The sequence below is a fragment of the Strigops habroptila genome, chromosome 6, assembly GCF_004027225.2.
Source record: "Strigops habroptila isolate Jane chromosome 6, bStrHab1.2.pri, whole genome shotgun sequence".
Taxonomy (NCBI): domain Eukaryota; kingdom Metazoa; phylum Chordata; class Aves; order Psittaciformes; family Psittacidae; genus Strigops; species Strigops habroptila.
Genome location: NC_044282.2, coordinates 5,119,670 through 5,138,785, shown reverse-complemented (window position 1 = coordinate 5,138,785; position 19,116 = coordinate 5,119,670). Strand labels below are relative to the sequence as shown.

The following is a 19,116-nucleotide window of genomic DNA, read 5'->3' as shown; positions in this document are numbered from 1 at the left end:
ACTGATAATAATGAGGTTCTTCTGTGCCCCTCACACACCTCCACAAAGAAGTATTCTACTGTAAGTGTGAATGGACACTTTTCCTCAACTCTTCTAGAACAAACCCCAGATTCTGCATATAAACTGCATCTCATACCCTTCAACTTTGTTAACAGTAAGTTAAACTCAAACCTTTTCCCCAGAATTATCCGTATATCAACTCTACAGCTTCTTTAACCAGCTTCTCCACCTTTCTTGCATCCAAATTAGCCATTGTTTTATGCATGGTTTACATCAATGTAAGACACGAACCACGCAATGGAAGTGACACTTTCTTCTCTAGTCAGGTTCATGTACAACCACCATAACTTTGCACCAACGCCTTTACAGCTGCAGGCTCAATTAGATCATTTCTCTGATCTGACTGAAAATTAACTTCACAAAAGACTTAAGCGGAACCAACTTAACTCTTATAATGAAATTAAACATCCTCTATGGGAGTAAGCAAGCACAGTCCCACTGGCAGACAAGCCAAACACTGTGACAACAAGTAGCAGGCATTGCCCTTTATCTCTAGTTTTCCAACACATGCTGACATGACACTCCTGGTGTGCATTCCTGTGTTTTGACCTGTGACATTGCTGCCATGCCTGTGCAAGAGACTGCCTCATGCAACTCTGCGAAGTATTACCACTAACATCCATCTGTATTTCTGAAACATGACCTGCTAAGATACCACAATTTAGCCACAGAAGTGAGACCAGGCAGTACTTACATCCCACCTAAACACACTTCTCACACAGCTTTTCACATATGATGAAGGAGAAATCTGAGATTACGGTTAAATATGGTAACTGTCACTCACCACAGATGAAGCTGGTTCTGATTAGTCTGTGGCACAGCAGCCAAGGAGTGAAGATGGCTGAGCAGCTGCACTCTGTAATGAGGCTGGATGTGATGCATCCGATAGCTAAACATTTCTAGTAGGGTGTGCAGAATTCCCCATGCGTGAGATCTGAACACTGTTGGCAGAAGCTGACCTTATGAAAAAGAGTTTGTAAAATAAGTTTTTCAAGTGATTACACTTTAAAATACAGCTCCAGAGCACACTGCAGAGAGAAGTTATATTAGGCTGCAAGTCAGGTATTTGATTTGAAAATGGTATTACCTACAAGAAGTGAGTGTGCAAGCGCTGTCTGAAGATGCTGTAAATGTGTAGAGCTCAATAATCTTTTGAATGAACATATGCAGCAGACATGCAAATAATTTTACCAAGAGCAATGAAGTATCGTTTGTGCCCAATTAAGTAACTTTCCTTACGATTTTCCACTAAGCATATCTTTGCACGGCACAGCTTAACTAGTGAGGTCCTGACCATACAAGTGATGGCATAAAGGGAGAGCAACACATTCATCTGAAATTCACTGCAGCGCTAGGATAAATATTACAATTTCTTTTATTTTAAAATAATTTACACATGCATTCAACATGCTGCATCATTAATACCATTTTTATTATGGTCTCTAGCTGCCATTAAAAGAAAATGCTACTGAACAAAAGGAAGGGGGAAGAAAAAAAGGTTTTCTTTCTTACTGATAAAGCCTTTGATGCCCAAGGATTCTATTTCCATATAAACCAGCAGGCGACTATAGGTTTCCACAAGAGCGGGAGCCAAGGCCACACTAGATTTTGCATGAGCCAACTTAATTACCCTTGTAGCTATGCTATGAATCAGACTGAGGAAAAAGAGAAAGTATTTTTCAATCAAAAACAAGATCTTGAAAATTAAGAAATTTACTGAGCAAACAAACAGATCTATACTTATCATGTCCAGACACAGGAAAGCTTTCCTGATAATAATTAGCTAAACACAGATTTACAAGAGAAAAAACCAAAAAAACCCCAAACAAACAGAACAAAACCTAGTTGCACACTGTACCTCATTTTGGCGTGAACTGTGAGTGAGTCCAAGAGGTTCATTGGCAATGGGGTAATAGACCCTGATGCCATGCAATTAGTTCCTGGAAGAGGTATCCTCATGTTGCCATTTCCATAAATTGTTTCTACTAGCACTCCCATTGGCAAAGTGAAACACTCTGAATTAGTTGAATAAGCATTGCACAACAAGGCAATCTTGTAGTCATTCATCTGTAAGTTTTTATTTCTTAAACTCTGTTGCAAAAACCTGTGTGCCAAAGATATTAAACACTGAGTAGAAAGAAACAAGCAGAACACCACAAATGCATTCCAGGAGTACAGTCACAACGACCTCAACCAAAAATCCATTGTAAAACAGTAGAAACCCCAAAATACTTATTAATTGCACCACATCAAAATGATTACACCTTATGCCACAGTTTTACTGTATACGATTTTCGGGTATCGGAGAAACACGTCAGGAGAAAAATACACTTTAAAAATCACTTTTCCAAACAAAACTTAACCTGACATACTGCTTATTCACAGTTTCCAAACTACAGCGTAATAAACCCTGTCAATTTGCTTTCAAGTTCTCCATCAGTAAAAAAGATTCATTAATTTGAGGTGCAATATATTATTTCCATTAGGTGTACGATAAGAGTATTTCACTTTTTATGAAATATTTTGACTTTGAGCTCTTGCTTGTTGAATGACTGAGCTCATTCCTTTGATAACCCTTATACAGCATCCCATCACACAACACATTTCGAATACAGACTTGAAGCTTCCTATTCCATTATGTCTAGAGACAAATTAAAACATAACAAAACCCTCAAAACTCACTCATGGTGAAGTTTAAGAGAATGAGGAATGGGAATCTGTAACTTGGAGTTGTCACTATGGGCCTTCCGGTTCAGATGTATCCAAATACAGGTCATTGCAAAAGCATGAGTTGACTGGGGTTTGTTAATATCAGGTACAGGAATATACTAAAGAAAAAACACATGAATGTGACATATTGCACGTATTAATGAACAGAAAACCAACTTAGATAGCCAGCATTCACAAGGTCAAGTTTTTCTTCTTCTGACTTGCAATATCATAAGCAACATTTGTAGAGAACAGATTCTACCCTCATCTGTGTTCACAATTTTAAATATCAAGAGCTCTGGAAGAGACCTCGACCTCAGTAAAACAAACAAACAACCTAAGACCTCAGCAAATGGAAGCTCATGCTTCGAGTATATAAAATCAAAACACATATAGTTACACAGCATACACTTTTACTCTCAGCCTCACACTTATACATCATTCAAAAATCAATTATGGCTTCCATTGTAAGCACTCAGTGGTTCACCAGCATTTTCTGAAAAATCTAATTTGTCCAGCATCACTATTATCCTTAAAGATTAACACACTTCCCAGGAAAAGGAACAGATACACCCCAGAATTCAAAAGGTTTTGGCTACAGACTCAGGTATATTACTGACATTGGAAAAGGCAGTCTGGCTCTCTCGTTTGCCAGCATCCGCATTTCTTTCCCTTTGGTACAGTTACTACCACACAAGCACTCCTGGTAGCACAAGTGAGACAGCAGCAACACATAATCAAGGAGATAGCAAGAAAGATCCTTTGAAGAGCAACAGCTGTAGATAACATTTAAACTGCTTGTGAAATTGAATCCTCAGAAATGCCCTACTCTGACAAACACGCTAAACAAGTGTAACTCAGAGCTTATCACTACATCTAAAGTAAATAGTACTGTCACTCTTCCCATATTTTGGGCTGACAAAAACAGCTGTGAGCTCATGAAACTAACTGCACTGAAGAATTTCTGTGGGTCAAAACTAACTTGACGGGGAGGAAGGGGAAACTGCTACATATCAGTTTGGTACACCACACATGTGTGTTAACATACCTACTGACCCAAAATAGAAGTCAGTATGGTAAGAGCAAGCAACCAGGACTTCATGGTGACAGCACTGTCACAATGGAAGTTTAAGAACTTTCCCAAACTCCCCCTCAGGAATGTTAATTCTAGAGGAATGTACAAATGTACAAAGAATAACTAGGATGTTATTCACTACGGAACAAATATAATGTGCCTTGTACAGTTCTTTGATGAAAGCATGTCTCAGTGGATTATTCTGTTACAGCACAGATACAACCATAAAATTCCAGATTATTCCTTAATAGTGTCCTCAGTGCTTTAACTCCTCAAAAGCTTAGTCAAACCAAAGTCAAGGAAGAGAGGAGTTAACAGGAGTCTTTTCCACGCCTAAAACCACTGCACAAATGCGTCTACTGGAAAAACACAGCTAGGAAAATCCTGAAAAATTTCATTTAATTATGAAACATCTCTCTCCAACTACACAGCACACTGCTGTATCAGTGACTCAAGAACGATATTGACATATGAAGGTCTCAAGTTGAACTAAACCAAAACTTTTAATTTCAGAGAGAAGACTTACTTCTTTCTCAGGATACAGGAGGTCAAAAAGCTTCATAACGGGGAGGAAGTCAGCCAATGCATTCTTCTGGATGCTGCCAGAGATGAACTGGAGTAGCACCCACATCAGATGGTCTCTTCCTTTAATGAGACCACGGCCTGCCAACTGTCAAATACACTCAGTAACAGACAAATACGGCATGTAGAAGAAAAATCATTGCAAAGATTCCTACAAAAGTAGAAGGGCAGACTAAAACAGTTCCAGCAGAGTTTACTTGGAATTTCACAGCAGGATTTAAGCCAAAATATATGTCATCTTTTCAGAAAGATGGCAAACAGGTACTAGTAGTTGTAACACAGAAACAGACTCTGGGAGAGCCATAACAATTAATGGTAAGATTTAAAAATTTATTTCGCTCTTGAGGATCACTGTTCTGAAAAACTTAGCAACTCATAAGTATTGGATTTAAGTTGTCACCTTGTAGCCCTGTAGCTAAGTACAGTATTGCCGCTACTAGCAGCAGACCACAGGTTTTATATTAACTTTATCTATAAAGAAAGTCTCTGAATCAGAACAACTTGTGGACCCATTTGCATTTATTTTTTTGTTATTCAACTTCTCCATCTGTTAACAGCAACTCTCTGATAACCAGTATTCTACACTTAACCTCTACTCTTATCTGGCTTGCTTTAGTTTTAGATTAGATTTGTGCAGCTGTGTTGCATAGCATCCATTGTTTCAGTGGTTCATTAAGAGTAATTAAAGGAAAGCAACCCTGGTAAAACTAATTTCAGGGATACCAAAGAGAGTGGAGAACTAGACTCCATCACAAGTAAAACATAACATACATAGTAAATTTTGAGGTAACATGGAACTGGGGGCAAATGAAGATGGAGCAATGTGTCGTGCATGTTAGAAACCGTATCTAAATTGCCACAAACTAATCAATAGCACAGTGAGGAGAAAGAACATCCCTTTCCTACCATCAACATAGTACTTTCTCTCAGCAAAGCACTCAGGATGTTGCTGGCTTACTTTAATCCCTACTCTCCTTTCTTATGGAGGACTGGCAAAACCACCCCCCTTAGAATTCAGAGAGGCACTGAGACCATAGAAAAGTGTAAGTATTAGACAGTATATCAGTTTTAACAGAATTATTATTATGAAGTAATAATAACTTTTCACTGTGATTGCCAATATCACTGTAATTGGAAAAATGATCTTTGATTAGGCAGCTCTGATTAGACAAATTATAAGTTCTTGCATCCATTTACGTGGCCTGTTTCCTTAGCTCGCAAACTGATCAGGGAGTTTGCTCTGTTTGAAGCTTGGTTGTAAATTGGATGCAACAGCACAGTACTTGTATCTTGTCAATTATGCCAGTTTATTTCCTTATTCTAGTTACTAGCACATTTTGAATTCAAATATAGTGCAACATCCTGTAACTGAATACACTAGAAACAGACCCAGCTAACAGCAATTTCACTTGAGAATTTGACAGAGCGCAAGAATCAAAAAGTTAATTCTTACACATCAGGTACTTCTTGCAGGGGTGAGTGATGTTTTTGTTGGTTTGTTGGCTTTTTTCCTCCAAAAAACTTGTTTTGTTTTTAAAATCTCTTACACATGGTAGCGATACAAACAATTTACCTTTTGATGGAGTGACAGGACCATATGAGGAAAACTTGCAAACTGAAAGAGCACAAAGAAAATGAGCTGGCTGGAGAGATGCTGCCACAGAAGCTGACTGGTTCCACCATCATCAAACTTCTCTTCAGTCTCAGACCGTTCCATGGCATACACCACAAGATCCACCAGCTGGTCCTCCAGCACAGGGCAGCGCTGCTTGTGCTGTAAGGCAGAGACCAGATACAGTATTCCAAAAGCCTTGCCATTAACTTCAGAACTTGTACAGTTGCAGTTACAGTACAGTATTTTGACAGAAGGCTGGGAAGCATGAAATGAAGTCTGAACTTAAGTTAAGGATAATCCAGTGTATTAAAGCTGCACTATGTTACAGGTCACAATGATTTTTACATTTTATCACATTATGTAATTCCCTACTCAGTTCCAAAACACAGATAATCAATGCACAAATAACATCTGGGGGTTTTGTGTTTTTCACTAAATACATGCAGAATGTTATTTCTCTGATCTTGCATTGATGGAAAACAAAGTCTATTCTTTTCACACGCTGGTGGGGGTATTTGTGTTTGGTTGGGGGGGGTGGTGTTGAGGTTTCTGTGTGTATATATTTCCCCCCCCTTCCTTCTTTGCTCCTTTAAGTCCATTTCAAAAGTAGGGATCACCATAAAGAACAAGATGTATCAATTACACCACCAAACCCAGAGGGAACACCCCAATACACAATATAGATATTTAATGACTATTCTATTTTCCATTCATTTTGGGCTCACCTACAGCTAGTAGCAGAATTAACATATCGTAAATATGCCTATAATTAGGTGCTGTCCTATTGATGCAGCACCACCTGGTACAAGACAAGGTCAAAAAGACTTGAAAATTAATCTGATAAAAGTGGTATGTTCTACATACTGTGAATAGAACAGAAATCAGGTACAGCGATGAGCTCTTCAGATGTTAGATTTAGATTGCCACGATCTCCACAGTAAGCTATGCAAGCACAGAAATAATTCAAAATACACACCTTCCCTGACGACTTTTAATAATGATTAAGGAATGAATTATATATCCAAATACATATGTTAGTACAGATGTATGTAAAGCAGGCCCACTACCAGCGATTTGGAACTCAGATTATAAATCTTCAATTTAAGATCATCAAATATAATGTCACACATCACAAGTTCTTTAGTGCAACATTTTATTACCTGTGTTTGTATGGTTACTCTCGTACTATTACTAAGGACAAAAAGCTGTGTGGAATTTAACTTACTTCAAACAGTGCCAGCTAGCACTTTGGAAACAAACCTCTGTTTATTTCATTACAATCTCCATTCAGGAATGGTCAGGAATGTTTTGTTTTGGGTTTTTTTACAGTTGATGCCTGTAACATAATGCAGCCTTAAAGAAAACATTATTACTTTAATGATACAAAAGAAAAGGAACTGAGCTGCCCAAACACTAATCATGAAAATGCAGTATCCCTTTCTAGAGGCAAAAAGGTGTGTGTAAAGAAGTTTAAAAGATCACCCAAGTACTCATAAAACATTTTAGGGATGCCTTAGATGAGTTCTTTGACTTACTAGCCAGGCAGCCTAAAAAAACCCTTCTAATTAATAAAGAAAGAAATAATAAAAGTAAAGAGAGATGCTGAAAGGAGATGCTTGTTCTACCTTCATCGATGGTAGTCTTTTTGCTATGAAAAAAAAGAGATTCTCTTCAATTAAAAATAAAATGCAAGAATGGGAAAAGTTGACAAAATAGTGAACAGCATCCCTTGTTGCATGCTCTTCGCCAGCTCAAAACTGCAGAAAGCTACAATTCCAGCTGTGCTTTCTCGAAGCATGCTTAACGCAAACCTCCAACTAAAACAGAAAGCATCGATTACAGTTTCACCTTCTCTTCCAGTACGCAGTGCCATTATCACGGATCAACCACATTACAGGTTTACAGAGAGCAGTATTAACACCACCAGTTGAGAATACTTTGGGGTTTTTGTGGTTTGTTTTTCCCCCTCCCAAAGCAACTAATTATGAAGCAGAGCAGGGTGCAACAGACAACACTACAGACTAGTTTATAATCCAGCATGCAAAACTACTACGTACAGGGCTTGAAATTTAATAGTTTGCTAAGCACCGGGTTAATGTCCAAACGCCTAATCATGTTAGGCTATATTAATTTAGAATAACGTTATTCAAAGAATACAACAGGAAAATATTACTGTTAAAAAGAAAGCCAGAATTTCCAGTAGGAATTTTCACTATTCTGAATAATTCTAAGATTGGGAAAAGTTTAGGATCCAGGAAATTAAAAAAAACCAAGTTCATTCTTTTATTCTGAAAATCATGCTTTTATAGCTTTAAGAACAATTATAAAGAAATATAGCAGTACTTCACATTCTATCTTCATTAATTTAATCTTCTGGCATTTTTTTTTTCTTTTTCTGTATTTTCAGTGAATATACATTTTTGCACGCATTTGCACCAGCCCTCTGATGGAACACTGGTACTTTTTTAAGTAGATCAAAGCTTCAATTGGGTTTGTTTTGATTTGGTTTGGGGTTTTTTCTAGTTGGTTGGGCTTTGTTTTTCAGGGGGTAGAATGGGAGGTGGGGGGTGTAGCATTGAAAGTGTTCCCTAAAAAAAGGCTATTTTAAGAAGTCAGTAAGGCCAGCTGCAAGCTATTATAGTTTTTGAATATTTTGAGCAAACAACATTTAGCTCAAAAATATTTAATAAATATTCGCTCTTGAGAAATGGATTCAGAAGACCAAACTGCAGAGCCTAAGATGCCTGCAAGAGTAAATGGTGTCTCCAAAAGTCCAATTCAAGCTTGTACAAGTTAAATGCTTGAAGTAGTTAATACAAAACAGGACTATAGCCATAGCCACTTCCATTTTCCAAAACTGCATGCTACCAAGCCACAGAATCTTAAAGCTTCATCTTTACATTATGCCTGATTCTATTTCTACCAAGTTCAGTGGGCATTCGCAAGTTTTCCTCATTAAAAAAGGAGTAAGTTTCAACAAGCAAGTTGCACTCAAATGTTCTCAAAGCACACTCTCACAATCAGAAATACATAAAAATATTCACACCCCTTAATTTAAGTACTTTGCCATAGTAACACTAGTAATATTGGATAGTAAGTTCCCAGCATCAACCTACAATATTTTAAAAATAAAAGGGAAAGGTCAATTTTTGAATATTGCATTATGTCATTCCTTTCATTTAATTATTCTGCTTACACAATATGCATGGACAAACATGAAATAACATCTTCCGCAAGCAAATTATCCTGGTTTGTAGCTAGGAGAAAACAAAACTACACATTCACCTGAATGGAGTATGGCATAGGTAACTTCTTAGTCAAGAGCTGGAGATCACCGCTGCTGGTTTAAAAGGTGACCAGCCAAATATACTATTTAAAGAGCAAAATCATTAATACAATAGCCGCTAATTGAAAGTTTTTATAACATCACAGAACCAAGACACTGTAAAATTATCTCCTCTTTCAAATATTCTCCAACCCAGAGAAATCAATAATGAAGTTTTTCATTGTTTAGAGGACTGCAATACAAACCTGACTGCAATTACGCAAGCAAAAATGGCATTTTATTCTTCATGCAAGCCTGTACATACAGACAAGGTAAAGATAGAAACCACAACGTTTAAAGTAACTTTATGTCCTTAAGACATTACTAAAGCTCGACTGTAGAATCTCTAAACTAAACCTTAATTTGGCATCAGTGTATTAAGACACTTTGAACTGCTAATAATTTCTCAAAACCCAGGCTGTTACATACCTCGACAAATTCCTTAAAAGACAATTAAGAACTGGGGAGTACCACCCACTTAACAGCAGCATAGAAACTGATGTAGAATCATAGATTCATTTAGGTTGGAAAAGACCCTCAAGATCATCATGTCCAACCATAAACCATGATAACACACATGATAAAATACAATTTAAATCTCTACTTCCTATAGACCAGTTCGAACAGGTATGCAAGAGAAGGTACTGTCCTGCACAGACATGGACAGTAGCAAAATATAGAAAACCCCAGATTCAAACTGAAGGAACATTTTGAAGTCTGTACTTTTACACCTGGTCTTAAAGCTATATACTTGGTAAAGGTATTAGAAAACCTCATCCCACAACAAAATTCCACAGCAAAACTTAGAATCCTGAAAGGAAAATATGAATCTATAAACTTATCAAATTTTACCTTCAGTTTTCTCTCTGCAAGGTTACAGGACAGCTGGATTTGTACTCTGGTTTTTGTTTGGGGTTTTTTGGTTTTTGTTCTTTTAATACAACACAGAGATGGCTTGAGTGACCAGTTTTCTAACATAGAACTACTTAGTTAAAATTGAACTGGAAAATTTCATTGCTGATCTTCAAGAGTATTTGAGAAATAGGACAGATTTGGCTCAACCATACGTGGTTTATGATGCCAAAAGATTCAAAGGCTCTAATCCTGCAACTGGATCTGTGTAAATAGTTGACAGGGCATACAAGCAGATTCACATAAATAATTAATGATCATAAATAAATAATGATCATTGCTTTGAGGTGTTTCTGAACTTATTTTGAAACAACCCTGGCAATACTTGCATTTCTAAGTGTCTTCTATTATACTGACAATTTGTATTCTGCAGGTTAGTTCAGTTCTAATAATAAAATACAAAATTATCAGCCATTTCACTGAAAGCATCGATACAGTTACACAACTTCTGAAAAGCATGCTACTATTTTTTGTCAGGTGGCTACATTAACAAATCCAGCTATAACATGAAGTTAATTTGTAACTAAAAGCAAGTCAAATTTTAACATTTTCCACAGTTTTAAACAGAGCATATTAACATTTAAATGGAAAATCACTTCTTGTTCTGTATCACTACACCACCCTACTCTATCTTTGTATTTTTAACTCACAAATTTTCAACAGCCCAAACATCTTTATGCTGATGTAACTCTAGTTACACAGCTATAGTTCATGTTCTGTCAGCATTTCCTTTATAAGCTACGTTCTTCAAGTTTGTTCCTTGGCCATAAAAATTCATGCCAGGTTGAAACTTTGTGTAGGTATTCCTATACTAGTAAACAATGTTTAAGAAATAAAGTTCAATATATTTCATTACTTCGTTTAAATTTTCTTCATTTACTTTTAAAGGACAGTAAAGTAGGAGTTAAACCACAGCATTTTTAATATCAATGTTTTTTGACCTGAAGGCACAGACCATCCAGAGTTAGAAGAATAAAATGGATTCAATATATTTTTTGTCTAAATCTTGTATTATTTACCAGCTTCGAGATGTATAGAGGCATAGTTTGATTTATTAACTGAATGTAGACACAGAAATAGACACAGAATACAAATATTACTTATTTCAACACTAAACCTAGCAGCTCATTTCCAAGGTTTATCATTTCAGCTGCTTTAAGTTTCAAATACAAAAGATTGTCATATACAACACAGAGTACTGTTTGTCGAGATGTAGGAATCTGCGCGTTCAAATCCATTGTCCCAATCCAGAAAAAGCAATGGTGTATTTCACTTACAATGGGAAATATACACAAGGTTTCAGGATCATGTAAATTTTATAGTCAAGTTACAAATCTGAAAAAAGTTTCTTAAATGGAAACACTGACACAACCTTCACTATAGTATTGCAAACAGCAACGCTATTTTATAAATCTTAAACAATGGGGGTTTTTTAAAAATAGATGGGGTATCTATTATTGTAACAAGGGACCAACTGTAAATCTAATACCCGTAATTTCAAATTCCAAGCAGAAGTCCACTTGGTTGATTTAGCCTGACATTCATTTATTTATTTAAACAAGTAGTCAAAATTTAAGGAACTACTTTTCACATTATATTCTGCACTACCTTTCTTTAACCTAGCTTGGAGAGCATAATAATTGCCTGTTGGGAAGTTTGTTACAGTTCCTAATGATAAGAAAATTCCACTAGTAAAGCTTTTTTGGTTTGGGTTGGGTTTTGTTTTTGGTTTGTTTTTTTTTTTTTGTGGGGGAGGGTGTTTACCATAATGTATTTACAGCTTTATAATTTTACAATCAAATGCAGCGGATGTTTTTCCACCTGCATAAGAAATTTTGAACTAGGAATCTCTCCTCATCTGAAAATTCCAGCAGACAAAGTAAAAGTTCTTAAGACTGGTAGGGGAAATTGTAGCAGTCCATTCCAATGCAAATTTTAGGACCAAAGGACCACCGACTGTCAGCTTTATGCTACATCTCTCATATCTCTAGAAATTTGTAGCGAGAATTTGCCCTTGACTAATGGTCCTGCCAATTTCAAGCCCTGACTGTACATGTATTCTCTAACTGGAATCAGTGGCTACAAAGCGGCCAGCGTATCGTTAGTCACAATACAACAGTAAGGTTGTGAACATACCTGAGCAATGTTCAAGGTCTAGAGCATTGGAGGATGGGCAGGACAAGACAGGACAGAACAAAAATAAAGGAAGAAAAAAAGAAAAGACAAAACAGTGACTATGAGGCCAGCCTCAAGGATCCCCAAGTCAGACTAAGCCCTCCCACTCTACGGTATAGAAAGAAAAAGTGTAACAAAACAAAACCCAGCTTTTCAGCGTCCTAGTACCATAACATGCTAATACAAGAGAGTATAACGCTTTAAAACCTAATGAACAATAACCATTTTTATTGTTTGAGCTAGCAGTCTCCTACTGTCTGTCGAAGGTGTACTTGAGGCTGGCCTTATAGGAAAAAAAAGCAATGCAAAAAAAAAAAATCATATTTTAAATCTCTACTTTTCAATTTAACATTTGTAAAGCAATATATAAATGATAGGAACAACAGTGTCCAATTAACCTAATATGATCTCATAAAAAAAAAAAGAAAAAAAAAAAAAAATTCACTCTCTGGACCTAAACTGTTTTGCTTAGTTAGCTATAGCAAAGAAAAGAGAAAAAGAATAGTGCAGATTCTATGCAGAATTAAAACACATGTTATAGCATAGTACAGTACCTGCTTATTCAGACCTAGCATATTGCAGACCATATCCCTTGAATACGGTTGTTCCAGCACATATCTCAACAAAGCAGTCTGTGGCTCAAACAGATCCTTAAAAAAAAAAAAGCAATCACATACAAACATATATTGCCTCCAGATCATGCTTAATACTGAGTTCACGTTTAACTGAGTTCACGTAAGAAGGAATGTTTCATTTACGCAGATATGTATTATCTGGCAAATCTTTTTGCTCTCTGACACCCTAAATCGAGAAGGAAATAGTCACAGCTCTTAGGAAGTGACAGATTTTATGGGGACCAAATAGATGAACATTCTTCATCCAGTAAAAGGATGGCACACTTTTTGAAACAGCCCTGAAGCACTGCAAGACCATCAAGAACTCAAAGGAAGCCAGGTTAAGACAACTGAGGAAGCACAGGTACATAAAAATCATGAGTAGTATAATGAAATCAGGTATGGAACAACTGCTCGCTGTACCTTCCAATAGCTGAATTACTTCAAAGACAAATGTTATCTCAAGCTAGACTCAAAACAAATGGAACTGACTCGTCATGCAACATGAAGTTCAAACGTCGAACTACCTGTCAAAGGGATGTTAAGGATGCTAAAAGCTTACAGGGGCTCAAGAGGAGACTGAACAACTACTTGGAAGAGGAGGGTTTACTAAATATACAGAAACAACACCTCTATCAGGAAATACCCAAAATGATACTGACTGTCAAGCGTGAACACTATATATGTCATTAGATAAACTATCTTTATATCCTTCCTTAGACATTTAGGATATGTGGAATGGGATGCTCAACAATATGGATTTTTGCCCTGATCCTTTAGGTTTTTAAATTCTTTCAGTATGCCACTATTTCAGACTCAGTTTTAAGTTTAAATAAGCTAACTTAGAAATTTGAACTGTAAAATTATCTTTCATATGGAATAACAAAGAGCACAGAAAGAAGATATTACATTCCCATTCTCTTACATCTTTCCACTGCTAAAATAATTTTCCAATCTATTCTGTGCTCTCACTTGCCCTCTCACAACGCCCCCCCCACAAAGCACATTAAACATCTCATGTTCTTCAGCATCCTGAGCAGCAGTTATATCATACACTAGTCTAAAGGTCCTCTGCATATAGCTTGCATATGCAACACCATGAAGATATAACCTACGTCTTCAATGTTAGCCTAGCTGGAACAATCAGATATTCACAATTGAAATTATTTCCCCCCCCACTGATACAAAAGCTCTGCATTCATTGAATATAACATGTGTAAAAAGCTTCATAAGGCATACCTTATCATATGGTAAGAGACCTTTCAAAGGAAAACGAAGGGTTGTAGGATCCAGCTTCCATGAGTTACACATGGCACCTGAGTTATTTACCACAGGAAGAAGACTACAGCGACCTACGTGCAATGAAACATAAATCCTAAGACAGTGAAACTGGCCTATCGCTTAATCATTCTGATGCAAAACTTGGCCTCACCCACTTTTGTGCTCCCCTTAAATTTCCACTGTTTAAAGCTTTTTACCATAAGATTGCTTCAGGCTGATTTTATTTTTAGAACTAATTTTCACCTAATGAAAATATCTAAGGAGTAAAATCACCATTTATTCAGATTGCCTACCCTGAAAAAGTAAAGTATTTGCAAATATTAATCTAAAAGTGCCCTTTTAGGTTACCAGAAGACTGTTCCATTACCGTTGCTTGATCTAGGGATTTAATTTTGGCACATTGACCCTTTCCACAAAGAAAATGGTATTTCTGAAATAAGTGTATAATCTAGTCTTCCAGTTTTAACCCTGTAAGACAAATACTAGGCAGGATTCTGTTCAGTAAACTACTAAACGACCAAAAATAAAGGTCAGTAAACCAGTCAAATACAAGCATCTGTACCCAATTACAGTCAATGGAGATCTACTCAATTCAGTCAGTGTAGGCCAATACGACTCAGCCATCATACACAAAGTGGTTTTTGTACTGCAAATTTAGACTTGTTAGTGTAGGTTAGACACCTGGGATTTCTTTCAGTTGCTTACACATAGGCATCTGAACCGAACCTCTAGCACACCTGTGTATCGGCATCTAAGTTTAGGTGCTTCAACTTTGACCTAAATCTCACTGTCAGTTCAAAGTCCATTACTTCTATTGTCCAGACTGGCCATATTACTATCAGATAAAACAAGAAGTAAAGAAACATTTCTTTTTTCCCTTCAACCATATCTATACAGGTCATTTACACATAGAAGTCTTGCAAAAATTTGTGTGTGATCCCTGCAAGTCATACGCATAAAAGCTATGCCACACTTTCAATAGAAGAATAACTACATGCTTCTGAAGCACATAATGCTTTGGAGCATTACAGATGAATTTATATTCTTAATCTCTGCACTGAAGAAGCTCAGTTGCAATAGACCTTGCTGAGACCTAACAAATAATGCAGCTGTTATTAAGCTACTTAATTCTCAAAGAAAACAGAAGACATTTTTAGCTTTTTGAAGAAAAATGCAACAGGCATCACAATTAAAACAGCCAAATTTTAACCTTCTGATTTCTAGCAATAAACAAAGGCGAGTGTTTCTTTCACAGAAAAGGAGAGCCAGCACTTATCTGACCTACTGGGAAATGTTCACACAGAAGCCTGCAAAAACAGCAAGGCTGAGCAGCTACAAAAGCTCCAATGGGAGCTGAAATCCGAAAATACTCTATGACTAACATACCAGTAGATTTGTACTAACTCAAAATCCTTGAGCTTAGGAAACCTACAATTTTCTTTACTTCTACTGTAGTTAGAAACTGCATCCCATGTAACAAGTAACACATTTCCACTACCGGCCTGTAGTAAAAAATATTTTGAACACATCAATATGAATTTTCCCCTTCAGAGCAAAAACGGAAGAAAAACAAGTCTGAGAGCAAACTGACAAGAGTAAAGATACTTCATGAAACATAAGCTCTGAATAATTTTGCTTAGACGAATATATGCCCCAAAAGGTTATAAGAAAAAAAAGAGTTCAAAATAAATTAATTTATTTTTAAGTCACTCATGAAATCATTCTCTTACCACAAATGGAATTTATTCTTGCTGTAGGTCTGAAGGTATCCACAAAGTCCGATACTAAATTACCTAGTAACTGGAGGAGGACAGAAAATTAAAAGAAAAAAAAAGAGTTTAAGTTCCAGATACCAATAGGAATATTTAAGACTTATAAATAGTTTCTATGTTTTAATAAAATGCACAATAGTCTAGTAAATAACTGTCTTACTACACATTTCAACAAGTCAGAAAAGTAATCCAAAACCTAAAACCACAAAAGGAAAAATATGCCCTTATAAAGAAGGGGCAGGAAGTACTCTTCTCAGTTTGCACTCAAAGAAGAGTTTATATAATAACTGAAATAATATAGTATGCATAAGAGAAACAATGCACACCATTTAGTAACAGATGATTTAAGACAAGTTTAGAATTTCTGTTCACAACAAATCTGCCTGCCTTTAAATAACAATTCCACAAAGCACCTACATTAATGTATTAATTAAATAATAATTTTTAAATTAAATTAAATCTTGGCTCAAAAGAAGTCAGTAATAGTTTTCCCATTAATTCAAGGGGAGCAGGAATTTATCCTTTTCCCAATACTTAGTTATTTTAATAGAACACAAAATTAAAAACTAGATCAACGTTCCATTCTTTCTGGAAACAAAGACCATTTTCATTGTACCAGAGCCCCAAATATTTTTGTATTACTGAATTTAAACAAAAAGAAAACACTGGTCAGCTATTTGAAGTGATTTTTTTTATCTTGAAGCCATAGAGAAAGCACAAACTGGTAGATTAAGTGTGAACCTGCACTTCCAAATGCATTCAACAAAACCAATTCAGTGCTTCTAGAGTTTTGAACATCAGGCCAGAGGTCAAAACTACATCATCAATTTCATGCAAGAACACATGGTGCTGCTTACAATCACATCAAGCCTGTATGTTAACTTACATGCCTGGTCACAGACCTTACTGTTGCATAGAAGATTTTAAATCTTCATTTAAATTCTGTTTATAAAAACATAACTCATTTTGGTTTGTGTGGAACAAACCCCCAGATTATATGCTTTAATATCATGTCATTACCCAATGGGGAAGTTTTCCTTCAGGATATAATTTTCTGATTTCTGTAACTGCAAAGTAGGCAGGTAACAAACATGCATTTCTTTCCAAAATGTAGGCTACCACCTATAAATAAATAATAAAAAAAAAAAAATCAGTGTAAAAGACTTTGGGTAAGGTAAACAAAGGTGTAGTCTGTCTACTGAGGCAGCCCATGAAAATAGATATACTAATTAAAATAGTTCAAGTTGTATTCCGATAGAAAATTAGTTTAAGACCTGTTTTTAATTGTACAAGTGTAACTTAGACTGTGCAAGCCTACGTAAATCTCTGCCTCTGTCTGCCTACAAAGTATGAAAACAATTACTATTTTTATTCACTAAAAAATAAAGAAATTAATCTCAATATTATAACTCATACATCTTACCTTAGGCAAATCAAATATTGGGCCTGACTCTCCTGTTATGGATTTTATTGCTTATCTACAACCCCTAAAAAGCTCTTTTTTTACTGTATAGAATGCAACTACAGAAAAGAATTAGAGCACAAAGAGGAAGTCTTTGCTGTTGAACTGTACCAAGAGAGTTATCCCAGCTATTAGGAACTCACTAATAACAGAAGAATGAAGTCTATCTTCCTTTATAGTGATAATGAACAGAATTCAGATAGTTACCTCTCTTGCTGCTAAAAGCTGCTGTACGACAGCTGAGCTCACAGTGTTTGGAATTGTTAAGATTTTCTCTAGGATCACTTTCAATAGATCACGCACACCCTAAGAGAAAGCACACAAAATTAAATTTCCCAGATATTCTTTATTTCTGGCAGAAAGATTAGACCGTCAATATGGTCAGACAGTATCTGGACAGACACACTAGTTGCACTAATGAAGTTAATCCCCTTTATGGAACTTCTTAATCTCAGGATATCCCAGATGAGAAAGTAACTCTAGAAATTTTCATGTACAGCCAGACACATCCAACCTGCAATGGCTTGTACAGGCTGACCAGCATACAATGTTGTATTTTATGGGTTTTTTTGCTCTAACACACTCACCAACACTGGTGAGGTGATTCTCTGCAAGACATGGATGGTTTCCTACTCCTTCTGTTAAGAGTTGTACCCTGCCAAAGACTTGGCTTTTAAGACCTTTTTCCTACATAGCAACAGGGGTCAGAGCAGATAACAGAACTTAAGCCTCCATGCTTGATAGTATTACTTTCCCACGTCTACCACTGCTGCAATTGCATTAGGGTTATTGTAACTGAAAGAGGGATGAAAGATGACTGTGCAATAAAGAAAAGAGTAGGAAGAGTTAAGTTGTCCACACAGAATTATCTATTAAGGTAAAGCTCAACTATGAAAAAGTATTAAAAGTGGTCTCACTGAATTATTTTTTTCTTTCATACTCAAAGCAGACTTCAAAATACTGTGTGTCTCTGGCATAGAATGATAAGAACAAAGCCAGAAAATGAGGCGTCTTCGCACAAAGAAACGAATGGGTGGAAGATACCTTGTAGTCTACACCTCCAATAATCTTCCGGACCAATTTAAATGTTAATGCCCACAGCTGTGTCCTTTCCCATTCAAGCGTATCGGAGTTTATCAGAGATTCACAAACCATCCTAGCAGAAGGAGACAATGCAAGAATAAGTTACAGATAATAAGCACATGTTCTTCAGCAATAATTTTACAACTTCATCATAAAATACCCTCCAATATTACAACTTCTACAAACCCTATTTATCGATTCATTCTGACATAGTTACTTACCTGGGTGGCAAAAGACCAGTTTCTACTGCCATTGCTAAACAGTCGTAAAGAAAAGAAATTCTTTTAGGACTGTGCTGGCTATGAATGAATCTTACAATCCACTGGACACACTGTTCATGGGATTCCTGAAAAAGCAGTAAAGGGGAGAAAGAACGTATTTACAGGCAGTGAAACAAACTGTAGAATTCATATAGTACCCTACCACAAAGAAATTACTCTAACACAAGAAC

General features: G+C 36.3%; 1 protein-coding gene across 2 annotated transcripts in view; it reads right to left on the bottom strand.

Annotated features, from left to right (window-relative positions):
- Positions 1–19,116, bottom strand: part of MED23 (mediator complex subunit 23) — a 39,086-nt gene that overhangs the window by 15,734 nt on the left and 4,236 nt on the right. The window contains exons 4-17 of one of the 2 annotated variants that reach the window (XM_030489536.1): positions 18,887–19,011; positions 18,627–18,738; positions 17,790–17,888; positions 17,141–17,242; positions 16,079–16,148; positions 14,307–14,419; positions 13,008–13,103; positions 12,415–12,432; positions 6,000–6,200; positions 4,371–4,514; positions 2,743–2,888; positions 1,919–2,164; positions 1,573–1,715; positions 845–1,019 (exon numbers count right to left, since the gene is read on the bottom strand). In XM_030489536.1, the coding sequence (XP_030345396.1) occupies positions 845–1,019; positions 1,573–1,715; positions 1,919–2,164; positions 2,743–2,888; positions 4,371–4,514; positions 6,000–6,200; positions 12,415–12,432; positions 13,008–13,103; positions 14,307–14,419; positions 16,079–16,148; positions 17,141–17,242; positions 17,790–17,888; positions 18,627–18,738; positions 18,887–19,011 (1,790 nt within the window). The remainder of the gene's footprint in view (positions 1–844; positions 1,020–1,572; positions 1,716–1,918; positions 2,165–2,742; positions 2,889–4,370; positions 4,515–5,999; positions 6,201–12,414; positions 12,433–13,007; positions 13,104–14,306; positions 14,420–16,078; positions 16,149–17,140; positions 17,243–17,789; positions 17,889–18,626; positions 18,739–18,886; positions 19,012–19,116) is intronic. The other variant, XM_030489538.1, reaches the window with a different exon arrangement.